The sequence below is a fragment of the Vulpes lagopus genome, chromosome 1, assembly GCF_018345385.1.
Source record: "Vulpes lagopus strain Blue_001 chromosome 1, ASM1834538v1, whole genome shotgun sequence".
Lineage (NCBI taxonomy): Eukaryota > Metazoa > Chordata > Mammalia > Carnivora > Canidae > Vulpes > Vulpes lagopus.
The window spans coordinates 169,588,541-169,611,444 of NC_054824.1; the positions used below are offsets into that span (position 1 = coordinate 169,588,541).

At 44.3% G+C, this 22,904-nt stretch overlaps 1 protein-coding gene across 3 annotated transcripts in view; it reads right to left on the minus strand.

The window, feature by feature from the left end:
- Positions 1–21,492, minus strand: part of LAMC2 (laminin subunit gamma 2) — a 56,180-nt gene extending 34,688 nt beyond the window's left edge. For 2 of the 3 annotated variants that reach the window (XM_041722955.1, XM_041722938.1), the window contains exons 1-3: positions 21,198–21,492; positions 20,778–21,011; positions 3,867–4,055 (exon numbers count right to left, since the gene is read on the minus strand). In XM_041722955.1, the coding sequence (XP_041578889.1) occupies positions 3,867–4,055; positions 20,778–20,856 (268 nt within the window). In that variant the 5' untranslated portion in view covers positions 20,857–21,011; positions 21,198–21,492. The remainder of the gene's footprint in view (positions 1–3,866; positions 4,056–20,777; positions 21,012–21,197) is intronic. The other variant, XM_041722947.1, reaches the window with a different exon arrangement.
- Positions 21,493–22,904: the final 1,412 nt, after the last annotated feature.

Sequence of the window (22,904 nt, forward strand, 5' to 3'; positions counted from 1 at the left end):
ACTATCAGGGTCACAGCTGTGTAAAAAACAGTAATGAAATTAAGAGAACAGGTCCAATATCGTGGATGTCGAGACAGGTTTCAGGAATTTAGGTGCCATGAGAGGAAAAACCACACATGTACACACAGAGAATTTCAAAGTATTTGCAAAAGGTTCTCAGGGTTTATGCAAGAGGTGAAGATAGCCCTGTCACCTTACCCTCAAGGTCATCACCTAAAAATAAGCTTCATTGCTGTATTTATGAGAAATGGATGTGAAAAGCCAAATCTGTGACCTCTCTGGGGATTATTAATGCTGTTGGCGTCATTCACCATACACGGACTGATTGCGTTTTTTTGGTAAGGTGTGTTCTTCTGCATTTGAGATTGAATATACAATAAATTCCCTCGGAAGTGACAAATATCTTTTGGCTGACTGTGAGACTGAGAAATCACACAGGGAATTAAATGTGTGCCACTGGGCTAGTAATCTGGGCAGCCAGTGTGTAGTGGGACATGGCACAGGGTAGGGACAGTCTCTGTCAGTAACATGCCACTCAACCTGGCAGCTCAAGCTCTGGAGCTTCACTTTCTTTGTCTCTAGAATGCGGTGGAGTGTGCTAACACATACAGGTTGTCAAGTTGCTATGAGTACTGAAGAAGGCATAATATATGGATATATCCTGGAAAAATATAAAGCATTATCCAGATCTTAGGAAATAATATCCATAAAGTTTTTCTTGGACATCTAACTGTCTGCAATTGGGGCTAAAAGGGACACCACTCTGATGCTTTTGTCTTTCAGGTAGAGAGAATAAGAGGGAACAGTTCTCCAACAGAACCCTGGATTACAACTTTAGCCCTTGCAAGTGCTCGTTGGAAGACTGGAGCCCATTCATCCACTCCTCTCGGGCTCAGTTTCCCTGCTTTTTAGAAAATATTTGAAAAAGTCACTGCCAATTTCAGGATATTAATAACAAAATAAAATGTTAATACATAGTTTTAGACCAAAGATGTGGCCTCTACAGGCTTCCTCCTAAACTGGAATGTGATTTTTTAAAAAGCTGGTGTTCCAGGAAATTGCGACACTGATCTCTGTCCTAATAATCAAAACAACTGCATCAACTGCAATTTACTGAGTTGTCTACCATATGCTTCACAAACATCATGTGATCCTCACACGCTCTTACAGATGGGGGCCCTGGGGCAGCAAGAGGTGAAGCGACATGCCCAGAGTGACACAGCAATAGTGGAGGTGCCAAGGACTGAACCTAGGTTGTCTGGCTCCCAAACCCACCACTAGTATCTACGTTGTGGTCTTGGATGTCAGCACACCTTGGATGTCAGCTGGCACCTTCTATGACACAGAGTTCCACAGGCTTCGATGGGTTCCTTCATCTCCCTCTCTCAGCCTCTGCTACCTCATTTGTAAAATGAAAATAATAGCACCTGCTTCATATGGTTATTTGTGAAGATTAATTACTGGATGAAAGCATCTAGAAAAGTGCCTGGCACAGAGCAAGCGAGTAATGCAGGTTAGCTCTCATATAAGCTAGAAATCATCGCTGGCCCCACCACCTCTTACCATGATGTTCACAATGAGCCTGGGACGTCTATTGCCCAAAGGAAAAGAAAAAGCCGGGTGAGCGATGGACTCACAGTGAAAAGAAGAGACCGTGTGGCAAATCCTTCATTACCATCCCTCTGCTAAGCAGCCGCTCTTTGTCTAAGACTAATAACCTTGTCTCCAGGCCAAGCTTTCTAGCTAAGCCAATTACACTTCTAATTATATTCTCACTGATCATTTGGCTGGGATGACCCAACTCCGGTGACTCACAACGAAGCTGTATAACCTAAAGGGATACGGGCTCTCCAGAAGAATTGAAAGCCCACTAACATGGAATAATTTTCCTTTTAATTTTCCTTTATGAAGTTCTTTAATTCACAGGGACAGCTGCTAAATCCAAGATTCTGGACGCCGACTCTATGCCATAAAGCTGAACAAATCTGACTCAAACCACACTGTAACAGCAACTGGTGAATTTGGAAGTGCTTGCTGGGATTTGGGTCTAACATCACCATGGGGTCATCCCCAGTTTTCTATAAGGCTCTGCAACACACTCTGCCAGCAACTCATGGCTGGACCAAACCTGCCCATTTTTAGATTCTTTCAGCTGCTGCTATGAATTGGTTCCATGGAGCTACACTGAGTCATTGCCATGCGCATCAGCTATACTCTTTAAGTAGATTAACATTTATCATACTACACTATTAAACACTTTTTTAAAAAGATTTTTATTTATTTATTCATGAGAGACACAGAGAGAGAGAGAGAGAGAGAGGCAGAGACACAGGCAGAGGGAGAAGCAGGTTCCATGCAGGGAGCCTGACGTGGGACTTGATCCCAGGACTCCAGGATCACGCCCTGGGCCGAAGATGCCACTAAACCGCTGAGCCACCTGGGCTGCCCTATTGAACACTTTCTAACAAAGAGAAGAAACATACCGCAAAGAAAGATCATACACAAATAAGGTAGTTAAAAAAAAAACAACTCAACTTATTAACAACTACTGTCTCTCCCTCTTTATATGTACTAACTTGTCTTTACCGTCCATGATGAATATAGCACAATGGTTGTGTCTGTGCAAGAATTCCATGTGCGTGCAAGAACTCCATGGTTGTGTGAACATAGCACTGCGTGACATATTTTAAAACACAAAAATAAAAGACAACAAAAAAAGAGCCCCGCTATCAACCAGTCATCCTGGTAGGTGCTTCCTATTTATTGATTTTGTTTTTTCTTATTAATAACCCTGTGAAAGATTTTAATCTATTAACTGGGCTGTCTCTTGGACTAGAATACTTTATATTGACGGCACCCAGCATAGCACCAGAAACAGATCTTTCTATCCCTTATTTTTTGAAAGGTTGGTCAAAGGCATAGCTGTGGATATGGGAGAAGTGTCGCTGGAAGCTCACAAGCTTCCTTTGTCCCTGGGTCAAATTGTCATCTGCCAGGAAAAGTAATCCTGCACCTCTTGCAACTAGAATTCAAGCCAATGTGTCCTTACTCCAGCTGGTTCCTACAACCCAGACTTAAGAAAAACATGTTTCCTTTCACACTGAAATTGGTAAGACACTACCAGTACCAGTGTCTCATAGGTTTCCAGTTACTCTAGATGTTGAACACCAACCACTCTCTTAGCCTGCTGGCTTCTCCCTTCCTCCCTCCCTCCCCCCTCCCTCTCCCTCTTTCATTGCCTTTTTTCCCTGCTACTTTTCCTGTTTTGGTATAGTTGACACATAATGTTACATTAGTTTCAAGGGTACAACATAGCGACTGCACATCTCTATAGGCTATACTGCGCTCACCACAAGCGTAGCTGCCATCTGTCACCTTATGGCCATCACAGTATCACTGACTATATTTCTCATGTTGTACCTTTCATCTTGGTGATTTACCCACTCCATAACTAGAAGCCTGTACCTCCCACTCCCCTTTGTCCATGTTACCCATCATCCCACAATGCCCCTCCTTTCGGGCAAGGGTCAGTTTGTTCTCTGTATTTAGAGGTCTGATTCTGCTTTTTTTTTTTTAAGTTTATTTATTTATTTATTTATTTATTTATTTATTTATTTATTTGATCTCCACACCCAACATGGGGCTCAAACTCATGACCCTGAGATCAATAGTTACATGCTTTTCTGATGGAGCCAGCCAGGCGCCCCTGATTCTGCTTTTTGTTTGCTTATTCATTTGTGGGTCGGGTTTTTTTTTTTTTTTTGGTTCCACTTATATGTGAAATGATATGGTATTTGTCCTTCTCGGTCTGACTTGTCTCACTTCACCAACTACCCTCTTGGTGCAGCCTTGTCATCGCATACTACCTTTGGTGTGACAGTTGCAGGGCAAGCAGCGATCCCTCTCCCTCTGTCGGTAGAACCCGTCCTTGCAGTGCTCACAGCGAGGGCCATCTGTGTTGTCATTGCAGTTGAGACAGCGGAATCCATTTCCTGTTTGTCTGTGAAGCTCTTGATCGAAGACGCACTGCCTGGACTTCCCATTGCAATCACAGACTGGAGGTCGGGGTGGGGAAAAAAAGACATCACTAGTAAAAAGCTCAGAGACAATATTATTGTTATTAATATAAATTATACTCGGGGTACTAAATATTAATGCCAAAAACTTTGAGTAAGGTAAGGATGAAATGGGCCAAATGAGGATTGTGAGAGTCCTTGCCCGACCTAAAGAAAGCCAGGGGTCCATTGAGGCTGGGGGTGCCATCAGGGAGAACATGAGTTCAGGGTGGCCCAACTGTCCCATTCCTCAAGAGACACCATCTTAAATGATGTATTTTTATGTAAAAAAAATCCTGATTTAAATATTTGCAAGGACTTCATTTTTAAAACCCTGTGCAACCCCATAGAACAAGTCTATGGGCTAAAGAAGACGTGAGGATGCCAGCATGTGCACTCTGGCACAACTGTCTAACAGCTGATGGTGTCATTTCTTCAAGATATACAACATCTATCCCTTCCAAGTGATGGTCAAGGCATGAGTGTCTAGACAGGTATCTTGGTATCTTCCTCCACCCCTCACTGCCTTGGGTGGCCCTCCCAAAGCCAGCTGTCAAAGAGAACCATAGCCCCATGAAGAATAAACTTTCCCAAGAGTCTAGGAAAGTTCACCCCATTGATGTTCTGAAGACAGTCATGCAGTGACATCTCCAGGGAGGACTAAAAGCCAGTGAAGTAATATGTGGAAACACCCAGTATAGTTCTGGGCACAGGGCAGTCACGCCAAAAGTATTTCAGTCGCAGCTGAGAAGAGAAAGACGATAAGCCTTGGGGTTAAAAGAATTGGATCAAATAAATGCCAGTTCTGCTATTTTCCTGGGCAAATCTCTCCAACTCTCTGAATCTCTTCTCTTATAAACATGGAAGGATCACCTGCCTCCCTGCATTGTTGAGAGATCCCGCTGAGAAAAGAGCATCACAACTTTCACATCTGCTATTTCCCTCACACAAGACAGGGAGATAGGCATTGCCTCAGAGGAGAAAAATGCTGTTCAGAAAGGTTAAGTAATATGACCCAGCGGAAAGCTGGGGTTTGAACCTGCGTCTGATGCCAAAACCCACTTTCTTTCCACCAGGCACACTGTCTTCCATTGGCCATGTGGCCTCAGTGAGAGTCTGTTTCTAGAACCCCCTAGGGCCACAACTTACCCAGAGCACTGATTAAAAAGAAAAAGAAAAAGAAAAAAAAGTCAACAAATGTGCCAACCTGTCAGGCTCTGAAGGCACAGAAGTGACGAGGTCAACTGGATGAGCTTCCTAAGTGACTTCTTTAGCACACATGCTTCCCACAACCCACTCTTCTTGCTACTCTGGAGGCCGTCTGATCTGGGGAAAGTGAACTAACGTCTCTCCAGAGCCCGCTCTGTTTCTAGCACTTGGCATACATCAGCTCAGTTACTTCCCAGGGTAGCACTTCAACACGAGCTTTGTTACCCCCACTGATGGGATGAAGAAACTCATGCTCGGCGGCAATGGTTATCTTGCTTCAAGTCACACAGCTAAATGGCAACCCTATAATTTGTTCCTAGGTCTGTCCAACCACAAAGCCCTCACCTTCCCATTCTACCCCTGCTTCGCAAGAGTCTGGTTACCGCTGGGCGTGTAGGCATTCCTTCTAGAAATCCCTCACACAGGCAGGGGCTGACCATGCTCAAATCCTGTCCCTCCACAGACAGCACTGGTTGCTATAAATAATAATAATAATAGTAATTATTATTATTATTCAAGATACACAACATCTAACATTATTATTATTATTATTTGGAGTTTTAAATCTGCCTCCCTCCCTGTAATTTTTAATATGTGCTGTTATTCTTCCCTGGAACACACACACACACACACACACACACACACACACACACACCTACTCTCTTCTCCATTTACTTATTTTATTTTAGACACTGCTTTACAACCATGGTGGCAGCCGAGCCTTTGACCCCCTGGAGACAGTTACAGCATCGCCCCTTTGGCCTTCTCTCCTTCCGGTTATGCTGGAGACCTGTCACCCCCAGGTCTTTCAACCATTTCCTGTGTCACGATTTCTAGATTCTTCTTGACTGTCCTCCAAGGAACATACTCTAATTTCCAACGTCTTTCTTAAAATGGCCAGAATTTATCACAGTTCTCCAAGCGTGGTTTGGACAGCTCAGCTTGCAACACAACTGGAGATTGTAATTCCGGGGATGCAAGTTAACATTTCATTAAACTTACAGCATATTAAGTTTGCACTCAGTTCAGACTCCCAGGTCTTTTGCACAGAGCTGGTGCCAAGCCGAATCTTTCCCAATGAACGCTTGTGTAACTGATTTTTCGGATCCCGAACAGATGTGCCACACAGCTGTCATGTGCTGGGAAATCACCGAGTACGTCGTTAGGCACATACGAGAGCTAAATCCAGCAGCCAACGACCCTTGTGAGGTTACCCAGCTGGATCGCACACTGTGCCAATGCCCTGCCTGCCCTGTCGGCCTTCTGAGGCCCATCGCAAAACAATCACGAGATTTACTTTGTGCCTTTCTTATTCAGAACAGACTTTTTGCCCCTAAAAGTTCACTTTATAAGGATAACTCATGAAATATTTATTCAGAGCAGGATTTTAAAAATAGACAACCTGGTTATAATCTAGCTTTTAGTACTTCTCTCTCCTTCTGTCCTTTCTCTCTTCAGGCTCTACTCGAAAAAAGAATACTGGGTTTTTCCTTTAAATTCCCAGCCTTCTGAGAAGGTGTATCACACTGCCAGCAAGGGAGGTCTCCAGCCAGCAGCTCCACAGTGGAGATCGGCCACCGCTGAGTCCCCCTCCTCTGTCACCTGAATGTCCACGAAAGCCCAGGGTGGTGCTGACCAGAGTGAGGGATGTGGAGTCTTGTGGCCGGGACTGTATTGGCCTCCTGTGTCTGCATTACCTGCAAACTGCATGGGGACACTCCCCAGCCTCGCCTGCAGGACTTAGAGGTTTCCAAGCTGCACCGAGCTCAGCATTCAGCTGCACTGCACTTGGCTCAGTGTTGAGCCTCGTGAACATTCACACCCAGAGAAGGAGGGCAGAAAGTTTGTTCCTTGTGCATGGGATGACCCCTTTTGTCACTGATGCATTTGAAACACAGTCTCTCACAAATCATCCCCTGAGTTTAGACTAACTTCCCTAAAGCTAATTATTACTCATTCTCACTCCTGGGGGGGGGCAGTAAAAAATAATCTTTTTATTTCAAATTCCAGAATATTCTGGCAATTGGCTTAATAAAATGGGCCTCCCACAGCTTGAGCCTGGTCCTTCTTATTCTGCGACTGATTGGTGCCTAACCCCTACCCTGTATACTGGTTGGTGAGGGGCACTGCCAAGCCGGGAGTGAGACTACAGGGAGCAGTGGGGACTCTGCTAGAAGTGCTAGAGGGGAAGTAGCCCACTGTAGCCACATGGGGATGTCACCCACCGTGGTGAGCATTTCCACTTAGGTTTCTAAAAAAGACAGAAATCTGGCTTTGTATACGACATCTATTGATTTTTAAATGTGGGCAAAAAAAAATTTTTTTTTTAATTTCTGTTTGAAATAAAGCTGTGTCCAAGGGCAAGTCTTTGCACTTGACTCTGTTCTTCTAACAGGCAGAAAACACATGCCATGCTTTAGAAAGAGAAGAAATGGAACCCTAGTCTATGGCACAGTGGTCTGGTCATAGCGGGTATCTGATGGTCTTTTAATGAACAAATGATTAAAAGTCTCTTGAACTTCAGGAAACCTCTAGCTATGTTTCTACCACTGAAAGGGCTCCGTGTGTCCCCACATGCCTGGACCTGCCTTAAAAATTACAAATACTAATATGTGGCAGTCACTCTCTTCCCTGTTCCTTGAAAGGATGCTTTTCTCCACAGACGCCCCTACTCCAGAAAACAGCCTTTCTTGGTAACTTATAATACAATGATTTATTTTGGTTAATAGACCTAAATTTAAGCCTTGGCCACATTTTCAAGCAGGAAGACATTCTTAAAATGTTTATTATACTTTCCTTCTTTTATATTTAGCCTTGTTCAATTTTATGTTTAGAATTTTTTCTCATTTTTATTTTATAATCTACTTGCTATTCTTCTAAATTTCATAAATAGGTTGTCTAGTTTCCATCAGGGAACCTTGACACAAAGACAAGTGATGGAAGTATAAAGATAGGGGTGTTGGATGTTTCCTGGGTTGCCTGGGAAGTGTTTAACAAGGGTCCATTCACTCAACAAATATGTATGGAGCATCTAGTATGTGCCAGGCACTGTTCCAGGTACTGGGCATATAGCGGTAAACAAAACTAATAGATGTCCTAGCCCTCGTGGAATTTTCATGCGAGCTGGGGGGCAAGAAAAGAAACAATATAAGTAATACAGAGAGAATATTAAGATAGTGATATTTGTTAAGGAGAAATACATAAAGCAGCGGAAAGAAATAGGAAGTTGCAAGAGGAAGGGGGAAGTGGAGAGGAAGGAAAGGTTGAAAGTGCCATAAGCTGGTTTACTATTCTTTTTAAGGATTTTATTATTTTTTTTAATAATCTCTACACCCAACACGGGGCCTGAACCACAACCCCCAGATCAAGAGTCGCATGCTCTACCAACTGAGCCAGAAAGGTGCCCCTGGTTTACTACTTTTTGTTCTATTTTGATGCCAGTCAGTTCATGAGCTTTGTCCATTTATCTACTAGACGTGATGTTTTTCTTATAAATTAAGAATTATTTACCTAACAAATGTATCAAACTATTCTCCTCTCATTTTGTTACAAATGTTCTTTGCCCCTCCTGATAAATGTTTCTCTCCAAAGCACCTCACTGATAGATTTTGCTTTACTGATTCTTACTCCTTTTCTCCTTCCTTCTTTTGTCCCTGGTCACTAAGATGTGCATTTATTTCATTCATTTAATAAATACCACTTCACACTGGACAGGGAGGCTGTGCTGGGCATTTGGATCCTGGGACTTCATGAGCCAGCAAGATTTCAAAACAGGGAGATGCCATTGTCTTATTTTGTCAGGTAAGATATTAAATATGTATGCATTTAATATATAATGGGCTTTCTTAAACGTTCGTCACACTACCTACGTTTACTTCATTTCACCATGGACCCTCACATGAGTCTGGGAACTGGTGTTCACTTACTACTGCAGAAAAAAAAAAAAAAGAGAGAGAAATAAGTCACTCTCAGACCCTGAACAGACCCAAAGCCTTATAAGGTGTCAGAATCAAGACAGGCAATTTTTTCTCCCTCCTTCTTTTCTATTCTTTTTAATTTTTATTTTTAAGATTTTATTTATTCATGAGAGATGCACAGAGAGAGGCAGAGATATAGGCAGAGGGAGAAGCAGGCTCCCTGTGGGGAGCCTGTTGCAGGGCTCCATCCTAGGGCCCCGGGATCATGACCTGAGCCAAAGGCAGATGCTCAACCACTGAGCCACCCAGGTGTCCCTTTTTCTCCCTCTTTCACTGATCTCAGTGTCCTAGGTGCCAAGGTCCCGTCCATTACTCTTATTTGACTATTCATTTGCACTGTACTTTTCTAAGCTAGGGACATCTCTGTGAGCTTTTCTCTCATGTCCTCTCTCTGTGCCCTCTGTCCACACACACCCCCCCCCGCCCCAAAATCCTGGTGTCTGTCAGCCAGGGCTCTCTCCCCACCTAAAGGAATGAGATTCATCAAGCTGACCACCAAGCCCTGTGTCAACACATGAAACCAAGTCGTTTTACTCAGATTTTCACATATTTCTTTCAGTCTAGTAAAGTGTGGGTGGTTCTTGTGTCTGACTATGCTGTGGCTGCTACTTTGGCACCTAAGTATTTATTATAATAATAACTATAATAGCATATAGTCGCTGACCCTCAAGGTGCTTCTTAGAGAAGCCCGCCGGGCAGCCAGACACAGGCTGATCCACCCACCACCACCCACGTGCCCCCAGACACAGATCCGAGAAGCTGGCAGCCCTCTGCAAACAATGGAGCGAGGTGTGCAGAACCCCTCAGGCTCACTTCACAACACTCCCACCCTCACTCCAACAGGTTGAGACAGGAAGCACGGGGCAAAGGCTGTTTCCAAGCTGCATCCTTAGGAGAATGAAAGGAAACCGAAAATGCTTCCTAGGGTTGTACTGTGGCAAAGCCTTGGAATAATGAGCATCAGTGGCGGCCGCTCATCGAGACCCCATTTCAGATTTCCCACAGGAAACATCGCAAGCAATTACGAGAAATTTTAACCTCTTGGCATTCATGGGATCATTTGTGTATAAGCAGATCTTCTTTCTATTGTTCTAAACTTAAAAACATGCTCTGCTTTTCACCGACGTGATCTGATTTCCATCTCCGTGCCATTTATGGGATCACTATGCTTTTTAGTGCTCTAACAAGTAACAACAAATTTAAAAATCCAAGCTCTTTTCAGAACTGCAGATTTGCCTCTGCTGACCTCTCCAACTTCGTCTCATTCCTCTTTGTCTCTCTCTGGACTCCAACGCATAGACCTTCACTTGACTTCTGGAAAGCACCACCTTCTCTTCCCACCACAGGTCTCTAAGGCTTGCTCTTTCCTTTGCCAGGAGCACTACCTTCTCCCACCCTCCCTAAATCCACACAGCGACCAGAGCATAAATGAGGTGGGGTAGGGCCCCTGCTGCTGGCGCTTCCACAGCTTCTCCCTCCTCTGAATGCCCACGGGCCTCCATCCTCACCTCCATCCTGGCATTTATCACTTTCTGTCTTGTGTCCTCGCTATTTGTGTACCTGACTTACTTCCCCTATAGCATTTTCCACGTTCGTATCCCCACCATACCTAACATAGGGCATGGGACTGGGACAGACAGATGGATGGATAGGAGGCAGGCAGGCAGGCAGTCTGACTCTTAAGAAAAGCCAAAACACAGCACCTGAACACACAGAACTCTCCCAGGAGTCCAGGGACCCAATCTGAAATTTTCTCAATACACCAAATTTTCATTGTCGGCACATATGGCATTGAGCAGAAATTTAAAAAGCTATTGTTTTAACCCACCCCACCCCCATGCCCCCGCAAAAAAAAATTACATGGTGAGATGGGACCAGAAAGAATTGCAGAGGAAGGTGATAATTTCAGTTAGACAAGGTAGTTCAGACTTTCAGGCTGCTCTCACAGCAGAGGAGCCACGCGTCCAGACCGCCTGCACACCGGTGGTGGTGCTGGGGCTGGTGGTCCTGGAGCCCAGAGCCTGCCCGACTCCAAGGACAGCAAGGCCAGAGCGAGGCCGGCGGAGGGGCCTGGGATGAGGTCGGTCCCAGGCCTGAGACCCTGAGATCCGCCTGCAGGGGCCTGGCAGGCCTCGACGGGCCGTGCACTGGGCTGGCACCGACCTCAGGGGCTAGGAATCTGGGCGTCGTGTTTGAACCTGGCAGGGCGTGCTGGCTGCCCTCACCCCCAGCCCGCCCGTGCCCCCGGTAGCTGCTCGGCGAGCTCAGGCTGACTCCGTTCCACGCAGCCGGTTTGTAAAGTGAGCTCCCCGGGCTCTCCGGTGGGTGAGTTCACGCAGAGGTGGACTCGATTCTCTGCCTTCTTTAGAGGGAAGGTGGGTGCCCTGCGTTTCCTTTCCAGTATTTTGTGCTCCTTGTTCCCTCTCGGAGGCACCAAATGTTTTCCTCTCCTTCCCTTTGGAAATTGCCTTCCCTTGGATGCTATGAGGCCGTACTGTCAGGTCTCCTCTTGGCTCCTGACCTGGTCCCCCACCCCCACCCAAGTCTTCCTGGCTGCTTGCCTTCCATTTACTCTACATGTTGGGGGTGCCCCGGGTTCAGTCCTGAACCTCCACAGCTCCAGCCTTACTCTGGAACTCTCTCACCAAGGGCTTGGATAACCATGAAAGATGTGGACCTGGTTGCCACAGTACCTCCTGGCCCAGAATTCATTCTCAACCTCCGACCAGCCATCTGCTTTACATTTCCAACCGGTTGCCTTGCAAGCTCTTTACACAAAACATGTTTAAGATCAGACTCGTAGCTGATCCCTTCAAACCATAAGGCGGGAAGCTATCTCTATGGGTTCTCCATCATTCTTCCTGGCCCACATTACATTCAACACCAAATTTTACTGATACAATTCCCTGAACAGCTCAAGCCCATCCAAGTCTATGTCCACAATAGCCCCCCTAAAGCAAACCCCTATCATTTCTCGCCTTACAGTACTCTCTCACTGAATTCCCTGCAACTTCTCTTCCCTCCATCCAGCAGTCAAAACTTTTCCAAAATACAATACATCTGTGCTTACAATTCTATAGCACCTTTCCTTTACTTTTAGGATAAAGACCAGAATTCCTTAACATTGCTACAAAGACTTCCTACTTTTCCAACCTAATTTCATATAACACTCCCCACTGGGACATCTTCACCTCTCTCCCATTCATGTCATTTATACCTCATTTTATGTCTTTACTTCCTCTGCTTCTTCAAGTTCTTGCTTTGTAAAGGGAAAAACATCATAGTGGGGCGAGGCGATTTGAGCTAACATGGCAACCACCATCCTCCCTATTGTTTGTTCAAAGCAATTACACTAAAAATTAAAACTTGTCCTATTGAATATTATTCAATATTATTCCCTTCCTCTGAATCAAAGAACTGGGCCCCTGTAAACTGATGACATTTTTATGCTCAAAGATAGCAAGTGTCCATCCATGAAGTCAGCTTTAATGAGGTTTTTCAACAGGAAGTCCAATGTGAAGCACTAGACTGAAAGTGGCAAGTAAAATCAACGTTGAAAATAGTATATTCACATTTAAAAAACACCAAAACCTGGCAAATGTTTATCTTCAGAAAAAAGCAATTATTGAAAATGTCCTTTCAATAACAAGTTACAATCCGATGTATCTTTTGTTATTTTTACAAATATTCAAATTGCACATTACTTACAAAGTCAAAGGCAAGATACACCTAAACTCTATCAGTTAGGTAGATGCCAAAGGCGTTGGTAGCTATCATCCTATTTGCAAAAATCGAAGTCTCCAAAGTTGAGATACTCAAAATGATGAGTATTTTTATTATATTAAACTTGTATGTGGTGATGAAAATGCTCATAAGTATTTTCTAGTTTTAAAACCTCCTTCATGAGATTTTTCTTTCTAAGACGTAATGTGTTTCTCTGAACATTTCTTCATTTCAACGGATCTTGAAATATTATGGTTTAATGTGTGAATGTCTGCTTCCAGTTTTATCTTTTTAAGGCCTGTCACAATATGTGTTCTAATTAAAATTAAAAACTGAAATGGCACTTCCCTCACTATAGGATTTTTTAACTGAAGTCAGTTTTTTCTCTCACATTTTTCATAGCTGCCTTTTAATCCAACGCAGCCAGACGACCAGTGTGTATCCTGCCTGACTTGTTCCTTTCCCAGGATATGTAAATGCCTAGACAATGTGAGTATGGCTACACCAATAAGTGCCCTAAGGAAAGGAAGCATAGAGCTCATTGTTCTAGTGACACAGGCAACTTTGGATTATAGAATTCTGGACAAATTTTTTGAACTTTTTTTTTTTTAAGATTTATTTATTTGAGGGAGGGAGAGAGAATGTGTGCAGAGGGAGGGGCTAATGGAGAAGGAGAGAGAATCCCAAGCAGACTCCTCACTGAGCATGGAGCCTGGCTTGATCCCAGGATCCTGAGTTCATGACCTGAGCCAAAAGCAAGAGTTGGATGCTTAACCAACTGAGCCACCCAGGCCTACCATACTCTTAATAGTCTAAAGTCATTGAGAGTCCATGAAACTCAGATCCCCACATTTTCCTTTTGAATGATTACAGCTTAAAAGGAGTCACCTAGTTTCACTAAGAGACCATAGTACATTATATTACAACCTAGACTTGGAAATAGTGCATGTAGACTGCAGACACTTGGCCTGGTAAGGCCTATGTCAGGACACTACACCTGGAGATGTCTTCCCCTAATGCCCCATCAGGGCCCAGGCAGAGAGCAGGAAGAGGGAAAGAAAGTCCCAATCAGTAGGGAGTTGGGGACACCAATTGTCATCTAAGCAGCCGAGGAGTTCAGGGTAAAGGAGGAAACTGATGGCTCAGTCTGAGTGAGTTCAAATTGAAAGGGAAGAGATTAGGACATGAGATACAGAAGAGTTTCTCCTTTACTTATACCTGGCCCCAGAAAGAGCTCTAGGCCAGGACAACTGGTGTCAGATGTAGTATGGAGACTCAGTGAGTATGCATGGTAAAGATTCTAATGCGAATATTCAATACCCCAGTGTAATCCCACATCCTTCTGACCACACAAATAGCGATTTCTGGATTTCTATGAAATCATGTATAAAGAAAAGCATTTCAATATAGAGGGAGCATATTTGACTAACTTCAAAGAGTATGGTATTCACCAAGCATTTTCTGCACAACTCACCAAAAGGCATCCTATGCCCTTTTAAGAGCAGCTGAAATAAAGAAAATTAGAGTGTTCAGGACAGCTGGAGGTGACATGAAGCAATGAGGACCAAAGGGGAAAAAATTGTATATGAGGAATCTGGGTGAAGAAAAGCCAAAAAGGAAGTTCTGATTTGTATTAAAATGCTTTTCATGGTATACATCAAATGTAGTTTTTCAGTCATTTAAATTTATATTTTATTGGCTCTCTGTCCTTTTCTTTCTTTCTTCTTTCTTTCTTTCTTTCTTTCTTTCTTTCTTTCTTTCTTTCTTTCTTTCTTTCTTTCTTTCTTTCTTTCTTTCTCTGAGCCACCTGGTCAGTTTCAAGCTGCATGAAAACCTGACAACAGAGTTGAACCAAAAAAAAGGGGGGGGGGGGAGGAGAGAAAACTTAGTCATTTAAAATCTGTTCTCTTGTCAATATCCCACAAACTAGAGTTTGTGTTTGGTTCTAACCCATGGTCTCCTGACATTTTTGAAGAAAAGGCCACTATAGTGAGCCACATACATAAACAGAGACTTCTGTATAAACAAGACACAGATTTCCTTGCTAGAGATATAGGGATGTTCTTATAATAGATCAAGATTCCATCAAGTCTAGAAATTAATTTAAAGGAAAAATTTTAATAAGAATTAGAAATAAGCCAAAAAGCTGTCTTGTTAAAGAACATCAAACTAGCAACTGAAATCTGGTCCTGTGACTAAGCGCATGGCTCTGATCAAGGCAATCACTGCTCTGTGCCTCAATGTTTCCATCTATAAAGGAGGATTACACATGCTAGAGCCCAGCTCTGCTATAACTAACTGTGAGAATTTGCACTGCTCCTTTACCTGGTGCCTGGGTACCATGTTCCTCATCTACAAAATGAGGGGCTCTTGTCGAGAACCTAAGGTCTGAGGACCATTCTCATTTAGTACCATGATGCTGTAGGAAGAGAAAATAGTCAGGAAATGTGCAAACCTTTTTGTAAAAAATGTCCCACCTATGTGCAGCTAAATAAAGATTTGAAAAACTTTTCCAATGTTCAAATTAAGATGGGAAATGACTTGGCTGCAATTTAATTTTTTCTAGAATGTGAATATTGACAACAATTAATACAAATAAAAACTGGAAAAGAAACAGTTGGAATTCTGTAAATGGTTGGCCAGCCTGAAGAAGGCCAGGGCACATACACTATTAGCCAGGTGAGCTCCACCTCTCCTCTGATACAGCAGAAGGGAAAGACGAGCCCTTCCGTTGATCAGTGTTGGAGGAGGCACCATCCTTTTCTTCTTTCATAATTGTGACATAAGGAAGCACATGTTTGTTGGGGAGGCATATATACAGACATACAGTCACTCACAGAAACAAAAAAGACTTAGCTTTTGGCTTTAGGTATGATTCAAATGTTACATCATGTACCTGGAGGTTATTATATTAGAACACAGTCCAATAATGATTCAGTAATCCGTTAGGCCTAATATGTGACTAAATTAGAGCATTCTAGAATCTATGGCACTCCTATTTCTACACTGGTCTGTAATAGATGACTCAAGACTTGTCCTTGGAAATCTCTTTAGGAAAAAAAATCTATATAATTGAGGCACTAAGATCTTAAATGGGAAAAATATTCCCCAGATTGCCTCGACAACTTAATTCCATGTTCCCGACTTGCCCATCAACACTGATCACAAACCAACCTTCTTCCTCAGCTCCTTGGACCAGTGGCGCTAAGCCAATGGCTGCCCCAAGCTCAGGACAGCAGAATGTAAGCCTTCATAGGAATTCCCAGCAAATACTCTAACTTCTAGACTCTTATTTATTGCACATACTTGAATATAATAAGGTGGAGGTTGTTATTTTTCTGGGGGGATGGGGAAGGTCACATTTAAGTCTTTTCAAAATCTCTCCTAGTATGCGGTACTTTTTCAATTGTTTTTATTTTTAAAATAGTATTTGGGGAAGACACATTAATTTGAAATGACGTCAATCAATGTTTTAGACACTTATCTGTAAGGTAGAGGTCAGGCTGTTGAACACAATTCTCATACTTGTTCATTATCTCACAATGGCGAGTGCTGAAAGTTGTCATAAATAAACCTTTCACGATGATTATGCTGGGAAGATTACAATGTGTGTTGAAGGATAATTTTTAAATCTTTTAGACATTTTGAAAATGGTGTACTTTCCGGTGACAGCATCAGAAGCAAATTCAAATCGAGCTATATCTCAAGTCACCCAGTCCTAAGTGAAGAAGAACCTGTATTCAAGTTGTGCTAGATGCAAAGGTGGAGTTTGAATGGAATTAGTTCATGAAATGTGAATTTACAAATTAATACTTGTAAGTTCTTATTTTAGAAATCATGTATTTTAAATGGGTTTGTGAATTAATATGCTAAATTAGGCATAAAAAGACAGGTGACCACTGCATCTACACTGCTAAATGTTTTCATAATTTGGTTGGCCAAATCCTTATTTGGGGAAATTCTTCTATTGAGAAGTGAGAGACCAGCTTATGTGGGGATGCTCTTACATATGGGCATGTTCTAGAGGGCAACAGACTCGATGAATCTATATGTGATGAGATTTGGTGGTTGACAAAAGACAAGGATAAGAAACGCTATGAAGTCTAATTTTGGAATTCCAATCTGCTTGGAGTCCCTTGTCAGGAATTCCATTTGTTTCATTAGGAAAAACTTGGGATTCATTTTAGCCAGAGCAGAAGGGTTCCTCAACACCTTTCAAAAATGTTATCACTTAAAACTCAGAAGGCAATATATTGATATTTGGTACTGTCAGGGCAGTTAGTTATATAATAGTAATACTAAACCCTTAGTGAGGGCTTCCTAGGCACTGTGCAAAGCGCTTTATAGGTAATGATCACAGTAAGTTATTTTCCTCATCTTAGAGATCAGGAACTTGAGTAGCAGGGGAAGTAGCTTGCCTAAACCCCACAAATGGGAAATGACAGAGCTAGGATTTGAAGGCAGGCCTGCACCTGCATGCATGATGCTGTGGCATTTCCAGAGTTCAAGTAACAGAATTCACGAGCGAGTATAAGCCTTCCCAGGGGTCCCTTCCACTATCCACAGCACCTCTTTTCCAGTATCGGGCCATGGGAGAAACCAGATTAATGTTCTATAATCATCTTGGAGTCTGAGTTCATTATTCTAGAATGATTGCTTCAAAACTTATCTGATGGTAGAATCCAACAAGATTATTTTATCCTCATTCTTTGTATAGTGATACTTTTATATCTAAATATCATTTTATTATACCTACATTGTTGCAACTTTTCCTGGGGCTAGCAAAACATTCCTCTTTGATAATGTTCTCTAACCCCAAGGCCCATTCCTCCTTGTTCTTTCTCCTTCATTGTTTCTCCATCTCCTTGATAAGTGTTGAGGTTTCTCTTACCTCTGTGTCCCAAGGTAATCTCATCTGTTGTCAGGGCTTGCTTTCCACCTTTGGTATCCCCCATTTTATATTTCAAACTGTTCTAAACTTCAAAATCATAGCTCCAGTTCTTCCCCAGGACTGCTGGACCTCTCCACTTGGGTCTCTAATTCAACAGATCCCTGTAGGAGCTCACCCCTTCCTCTTCATCCACTACCCAACCTTGCTCCCAAATCTGGTCCTTTTCTTAGAGTTCTCCTTTCCTTTAATGGCATCACTGTCTAACCAATCACACTAACCTGAAACCTCAGACCCGTCCTGGACTCTTGCTTATTGCTCATGATTTCCCCTTACTGTTATCCCTAACTCACACTCATTGTGTCACCAAATTCTTTCAATTTTACCTCCTACATATCTCTGTAATCTGTTTCCACTTTGCTGTTCCCACCACCACAATGAAAGCCTTTGTCACCTCTCATTTGGATTATTGGAATGGCTGTCTGTTGCCCTCTCGTAGCTCAACTCCATTCCTCTAAGTCAGTGAGTGACTTGTCTAAGACAAGAATCTGACTATGCCCACCTCTGCTTATAAACCATCTGCAACTCTTCTTGACCTGTGGGTCACTATCCTAACTGCACAGCCTGGCACATAAGACTCCTCACAACCCGGATCTTGGCTACATTTCTAGTCTCATTCCAATCGACTTCTTGCCCCTTCTCTAGTCATGTGATCTGTGTGACCTGTGATCCAGACCAATGGAGCTACATGCCACATTCTCTCATACAAACTGTGAGCTCCTGAAGGGAAGTCCTTATCTTGCTTATTGATCTCTGCATATCCAAGTTCACTACTTATACCTGCACCATTGGCTTCAGACTTCTTAAAGAAATGCAGTAAAAAAAAAAAAGAAAGAAAGAAAGAAAAGAAAAGAAAAGAAAAGAAAAGAAAAGAAAAGAAAAGAAAAGAAAAGAAAAGAAAAGAAAAGAAATGTGGCTCCAAGCATTTTAAGGCACTTTACAATAATTTTTCATCCTTTCAATAACTCTGTGAGGTTACACAGTACTGCTGCTTCCATTTAACAGGCAAAGAAGAAGATCTCAAGAAGCTGAGGAGCCTAAATGATTACTAATAAGAAACTAGTAAGTGAGTCCGCCAAAATTTGAAGCCAGGTCAGGCTGACTCTAAAGCCTGTGCTTTAGCTGAAAGTCTCACTGATGATATCTAAACACCATGATTTCACCTTCAAGGGAACAACCAAGAAGCAATGTCATTGCTTTAGGCTCTCACAGGTGCAGCCCACAGGATACCCAAATGCAGGTCACTCTGGGAAGTGGCAAATCTCATACTTTGGTCCAACTTACGCTGTATCCCAGCATCCCATGAACAGATAAGCATGGGTGCTCTAGCCTAACACCAAACTTTTCACTCTCATTGAACCCTAAAATGAAGCCCTTTGAGGAGGGAGCCTAATATCTTAAGCAGCCCATCTCCAAGGAACAGGAAAGTCTAGAAATGAGACTAAACACCGGTTCTGACTTACTGGTCCAGATGGAATACTCAGAGCTTGTCATATCCTTGAGAAGAGCCCAAGCTCTGTCCTCCTGAGTCTGATTTCATCAAATAACTGATAAAATCCTACATATTTATTTCTGTTATCTAATGCTAACACAACATAGTAATGCTTAACCATAGCCAATGGGAAAATTGGTTCAATATTACTCATTATGTAAGACATATGTACTTGCTCCTTCATTACTTTTACAATCTAGTCCCAAAAGCTCCAGCCTAAGAATCCCCAGATCAAGTGCCAGATGTGCCTCTGCCAATAGCTCGTGTGTGGCTTTGTGCAATCCATTTCTGTGTTTTCTTATTTTAAGCCACAGGATATAGTACTTGATCCATAAGTGGTCCCTTTGAATTCTAATATTCTGAGACTCTCTTTACTTTTAGGAAGTTTCTCATGAGGTTAACTCTAAGGGAACCTTAGCTACATGGTTATTTTCATAAATGACTTTTAACATGGTAGTCAGGGATGATGGGTCGGAAGTTAATTCCAAGAAAAAAAAGAAAAGAAAAGAAAGGACGGTATCAGTGCATTCAAACACATGCTAAACTATCCATTCCATTCAAGTCTAATTCAGGCCAACCATTTATGGAAAGTCTAAGATAATTCTGTGCATACATGAACATTGTCTCATGTTCGTACATTCACATGTGTGAAAATGGCTCTTGGGCCTATTGAAATGATTATTGAAAGGCCATCAGGTGCAGGAAGCAATAGAAATACGAAAACTGAAGGCAATTATGCAAGCAGATATTATCTGTAAAACTAAATGACAAGGAAAACCCCCGTCAGGTGTTGTCATAGCTGACACATGCAGATAGCAAACGGTTGCTAGGTTCTCAGCAAGTTTTGTTTACATGAGTGAGTGAGTTGAACTCACGGACATGACAGCCGCTGGGCACTCGGGGTTAAGATCAAGTGATCTATGACACAGGCCCCCAATAAATGCCTGTTGGATGAATACTACGTGAGCACACTCTCAGAAGTAACATGCAAAAGTAAAGCATCGCCAAGACTCCCAAGGTTCAGTTTCCGTCCCAAAGTCGAACCGGGGTCTCCAGCAGGATTACTGGAGAGGCTCCTTTTCCCATCCTCGTGGGGCTCCCGGTACCACCAAAAATCTCCACCAAAACCCATCCCGGGAAGAGAGAGTACAGGCCAACGGATCACTGACTGACACGACTGATCAGGGGCCCACCGACCCCAAGAGCAATCCAGAAGGACGGGCGGGCCCCCCCGGGCTGGCTCCGCATCTGGAGAAGCGCCCGCGGGCGGGAGGAGGGGGAGCCCCAGGGAGCTCGCCTCGCCGCAGCGGGGATGCTCGGCGGCGCTGAGGACCGGGGTGCGCAGAGCGAGGCCGCCCGCTTCCCCGACTCACCTTGGCTCCCGGAGGAGGCCCGGGCCGCAGGCAGCAGCAGCGCCAGGCACAGGCCGCAGCGCAGCCAGAGCGCAGGCATGGCCGGGCCCCGCGCGTCCAACCCGCCGCAGCGCGCCCGCCGCCGGCCCTCGCGCTCCGCTCCGCCCGCCTTTCCCCGATCAGGTGGTTTTATCGCCTCCTCTACCTGACTCAGTCCTGCCAGGAAGAGAGCCCGCGGTTCAGGGTGTGACTCACCTGTGAATAAGGAGGACCCAGCCCTCAGCAGGCAGACAAACCCAGCACGCACCGCGCTGCAGGGGCGCCCCCAGCACCCTCCCCGCACCCCTCCCCCGCACCCCCCCACCCCCACCCCCTGCCCCCCCCGCGCCGCCGCCGCCGCCGCCGCCGCCGCCGCCGCCGCAGGAAGCTTGCGCTGCACACCTGGCCCGGGCAGAGGGTGTGGTGCGGAGGCTGCGGCCCAGGGATCCCGCCCGAGGAATGTGCCCGCTTCCCCGCAGCCCTGCTTCTCTCCGGGGGTGGTCCGCGCCCGAGCCGCAGCACCCTACCCACCCCTTCCTCCCACTGGGCGCCCCGGCCTCAAGTGCGCAGACTCAGGAACCAGTCGGGGCCCTGAGCGAGGAGAGCGAGCGAGCGCGGGGTGCTCGGCAGCCTGGGCCCCCCCTTCTCCACCCTGGGAGGGCCTGCGCGCGCCCCCTGCAACACACCTGCTTGGCTGACTCGCCTTCCCTTGCCTCCCCATCCCCAGGCCGGACCCCCAACTTCCTGACGCCCGGAGTCCCCCGCTGGTGGATTGGTCTCCCTTTGGAGGCTCCGTTCCGCTCTCTACTCCCACATCTAGTGCGGTTGCTGGCTTACAGTCGGTGCTCAATAAGTGTTCTGTGGACTAGAAGAAAAAGGAGGACCCGGATTTCGTATTCCCCTTAACACGTTAGGGCATCTTTCTCGTACAGATGATGTTTGTTGAGACTGACCGTGTCATCCAAGTCCCTCGTGCTGGGTGAAGGGAGTGATGTCCAGGCAACTGCAAGTCTTGAGGTATCCCTACATGGTCCCAATGCCTAAGGAGGCTGGTGGCAATAATGCAGAGACGCTTCTGTCAGAGAGAAAGCTTTGGTTCCTACTAGAAATTTAAAAATTACCAGAAGGGGGGTCACCTGGCCGGCTCAGTGGGTTAAGCTACCAACTGGGTTTCAGCTCAGGTCATGACCTCCAGTGGAGTGGTGCGCTGGAGCCTCCTTCAGGCTCCGCTCTCAATGCGGGGTCTGCTTGTCCCTCTCCCTCTGCTTCTCCTTCTGCTTGTGTGCTCTCTCGCTCTCTCTCAGATAAACAAATTAATTCATTTTTAAAATATTTTGAAATTAATTAAATGAATAAAAATCATCAGAGATTTATACGTACTCAGTAGATATGCACAGTCTATCCAAAACAATCCTTCTCCTACTTTTCATCATCAGGGACTACAAAGGGTCCCAAATACATTGTTGTTCACTGACTAACTGAATGAATGTTCTCGAGATAGTTCTATAGATGATATCATAAGGCAACAAACAATATAGCATAGTACATGATTCTGTGTCAAAAGGTGTGAGAATTTCAGTTTATGCGTGCAACTGAGAGTAGTATGAGCTGACTGGGATAGCTCGGGAGGGTTTTGTACAAAACATGGACCATGAACCAGGTGTTCAGGAATAATCAGGATCTGAATACAGCACCAAAGAACCACAGGGGGAGACAGTTTACTGCAAACTGGCTACCATCTACTCTAAAATTTCCAGCCACACACACAAAAAAAAGGAGGAATAGAAAGGAAACTCTGATTTTCCTCATCCCAAGCTTCTACTCTTCTCTTCGACTCTGTTCAGGATTCAAACAACATAAAGATTCTTCTCTCTCACAACTCATAGTGTCCAACTGCTGCTACAGTTTCGGTTCCTGGAGACCAGGTATTTATAATTTCCCCATCTAGTAACCAGTACATGATGGAGGCTGAAATCATGTCCCGGAGTCCCTGACTCTTGCGCTTATACCCATCACTGTTGTGCAATCCTCTGCAATCTTGCAAGAATAAGGAACAGAGCAAGATAAAGTCTTGAATGTAAATTTCACTTTAGTACAGATTATTATACA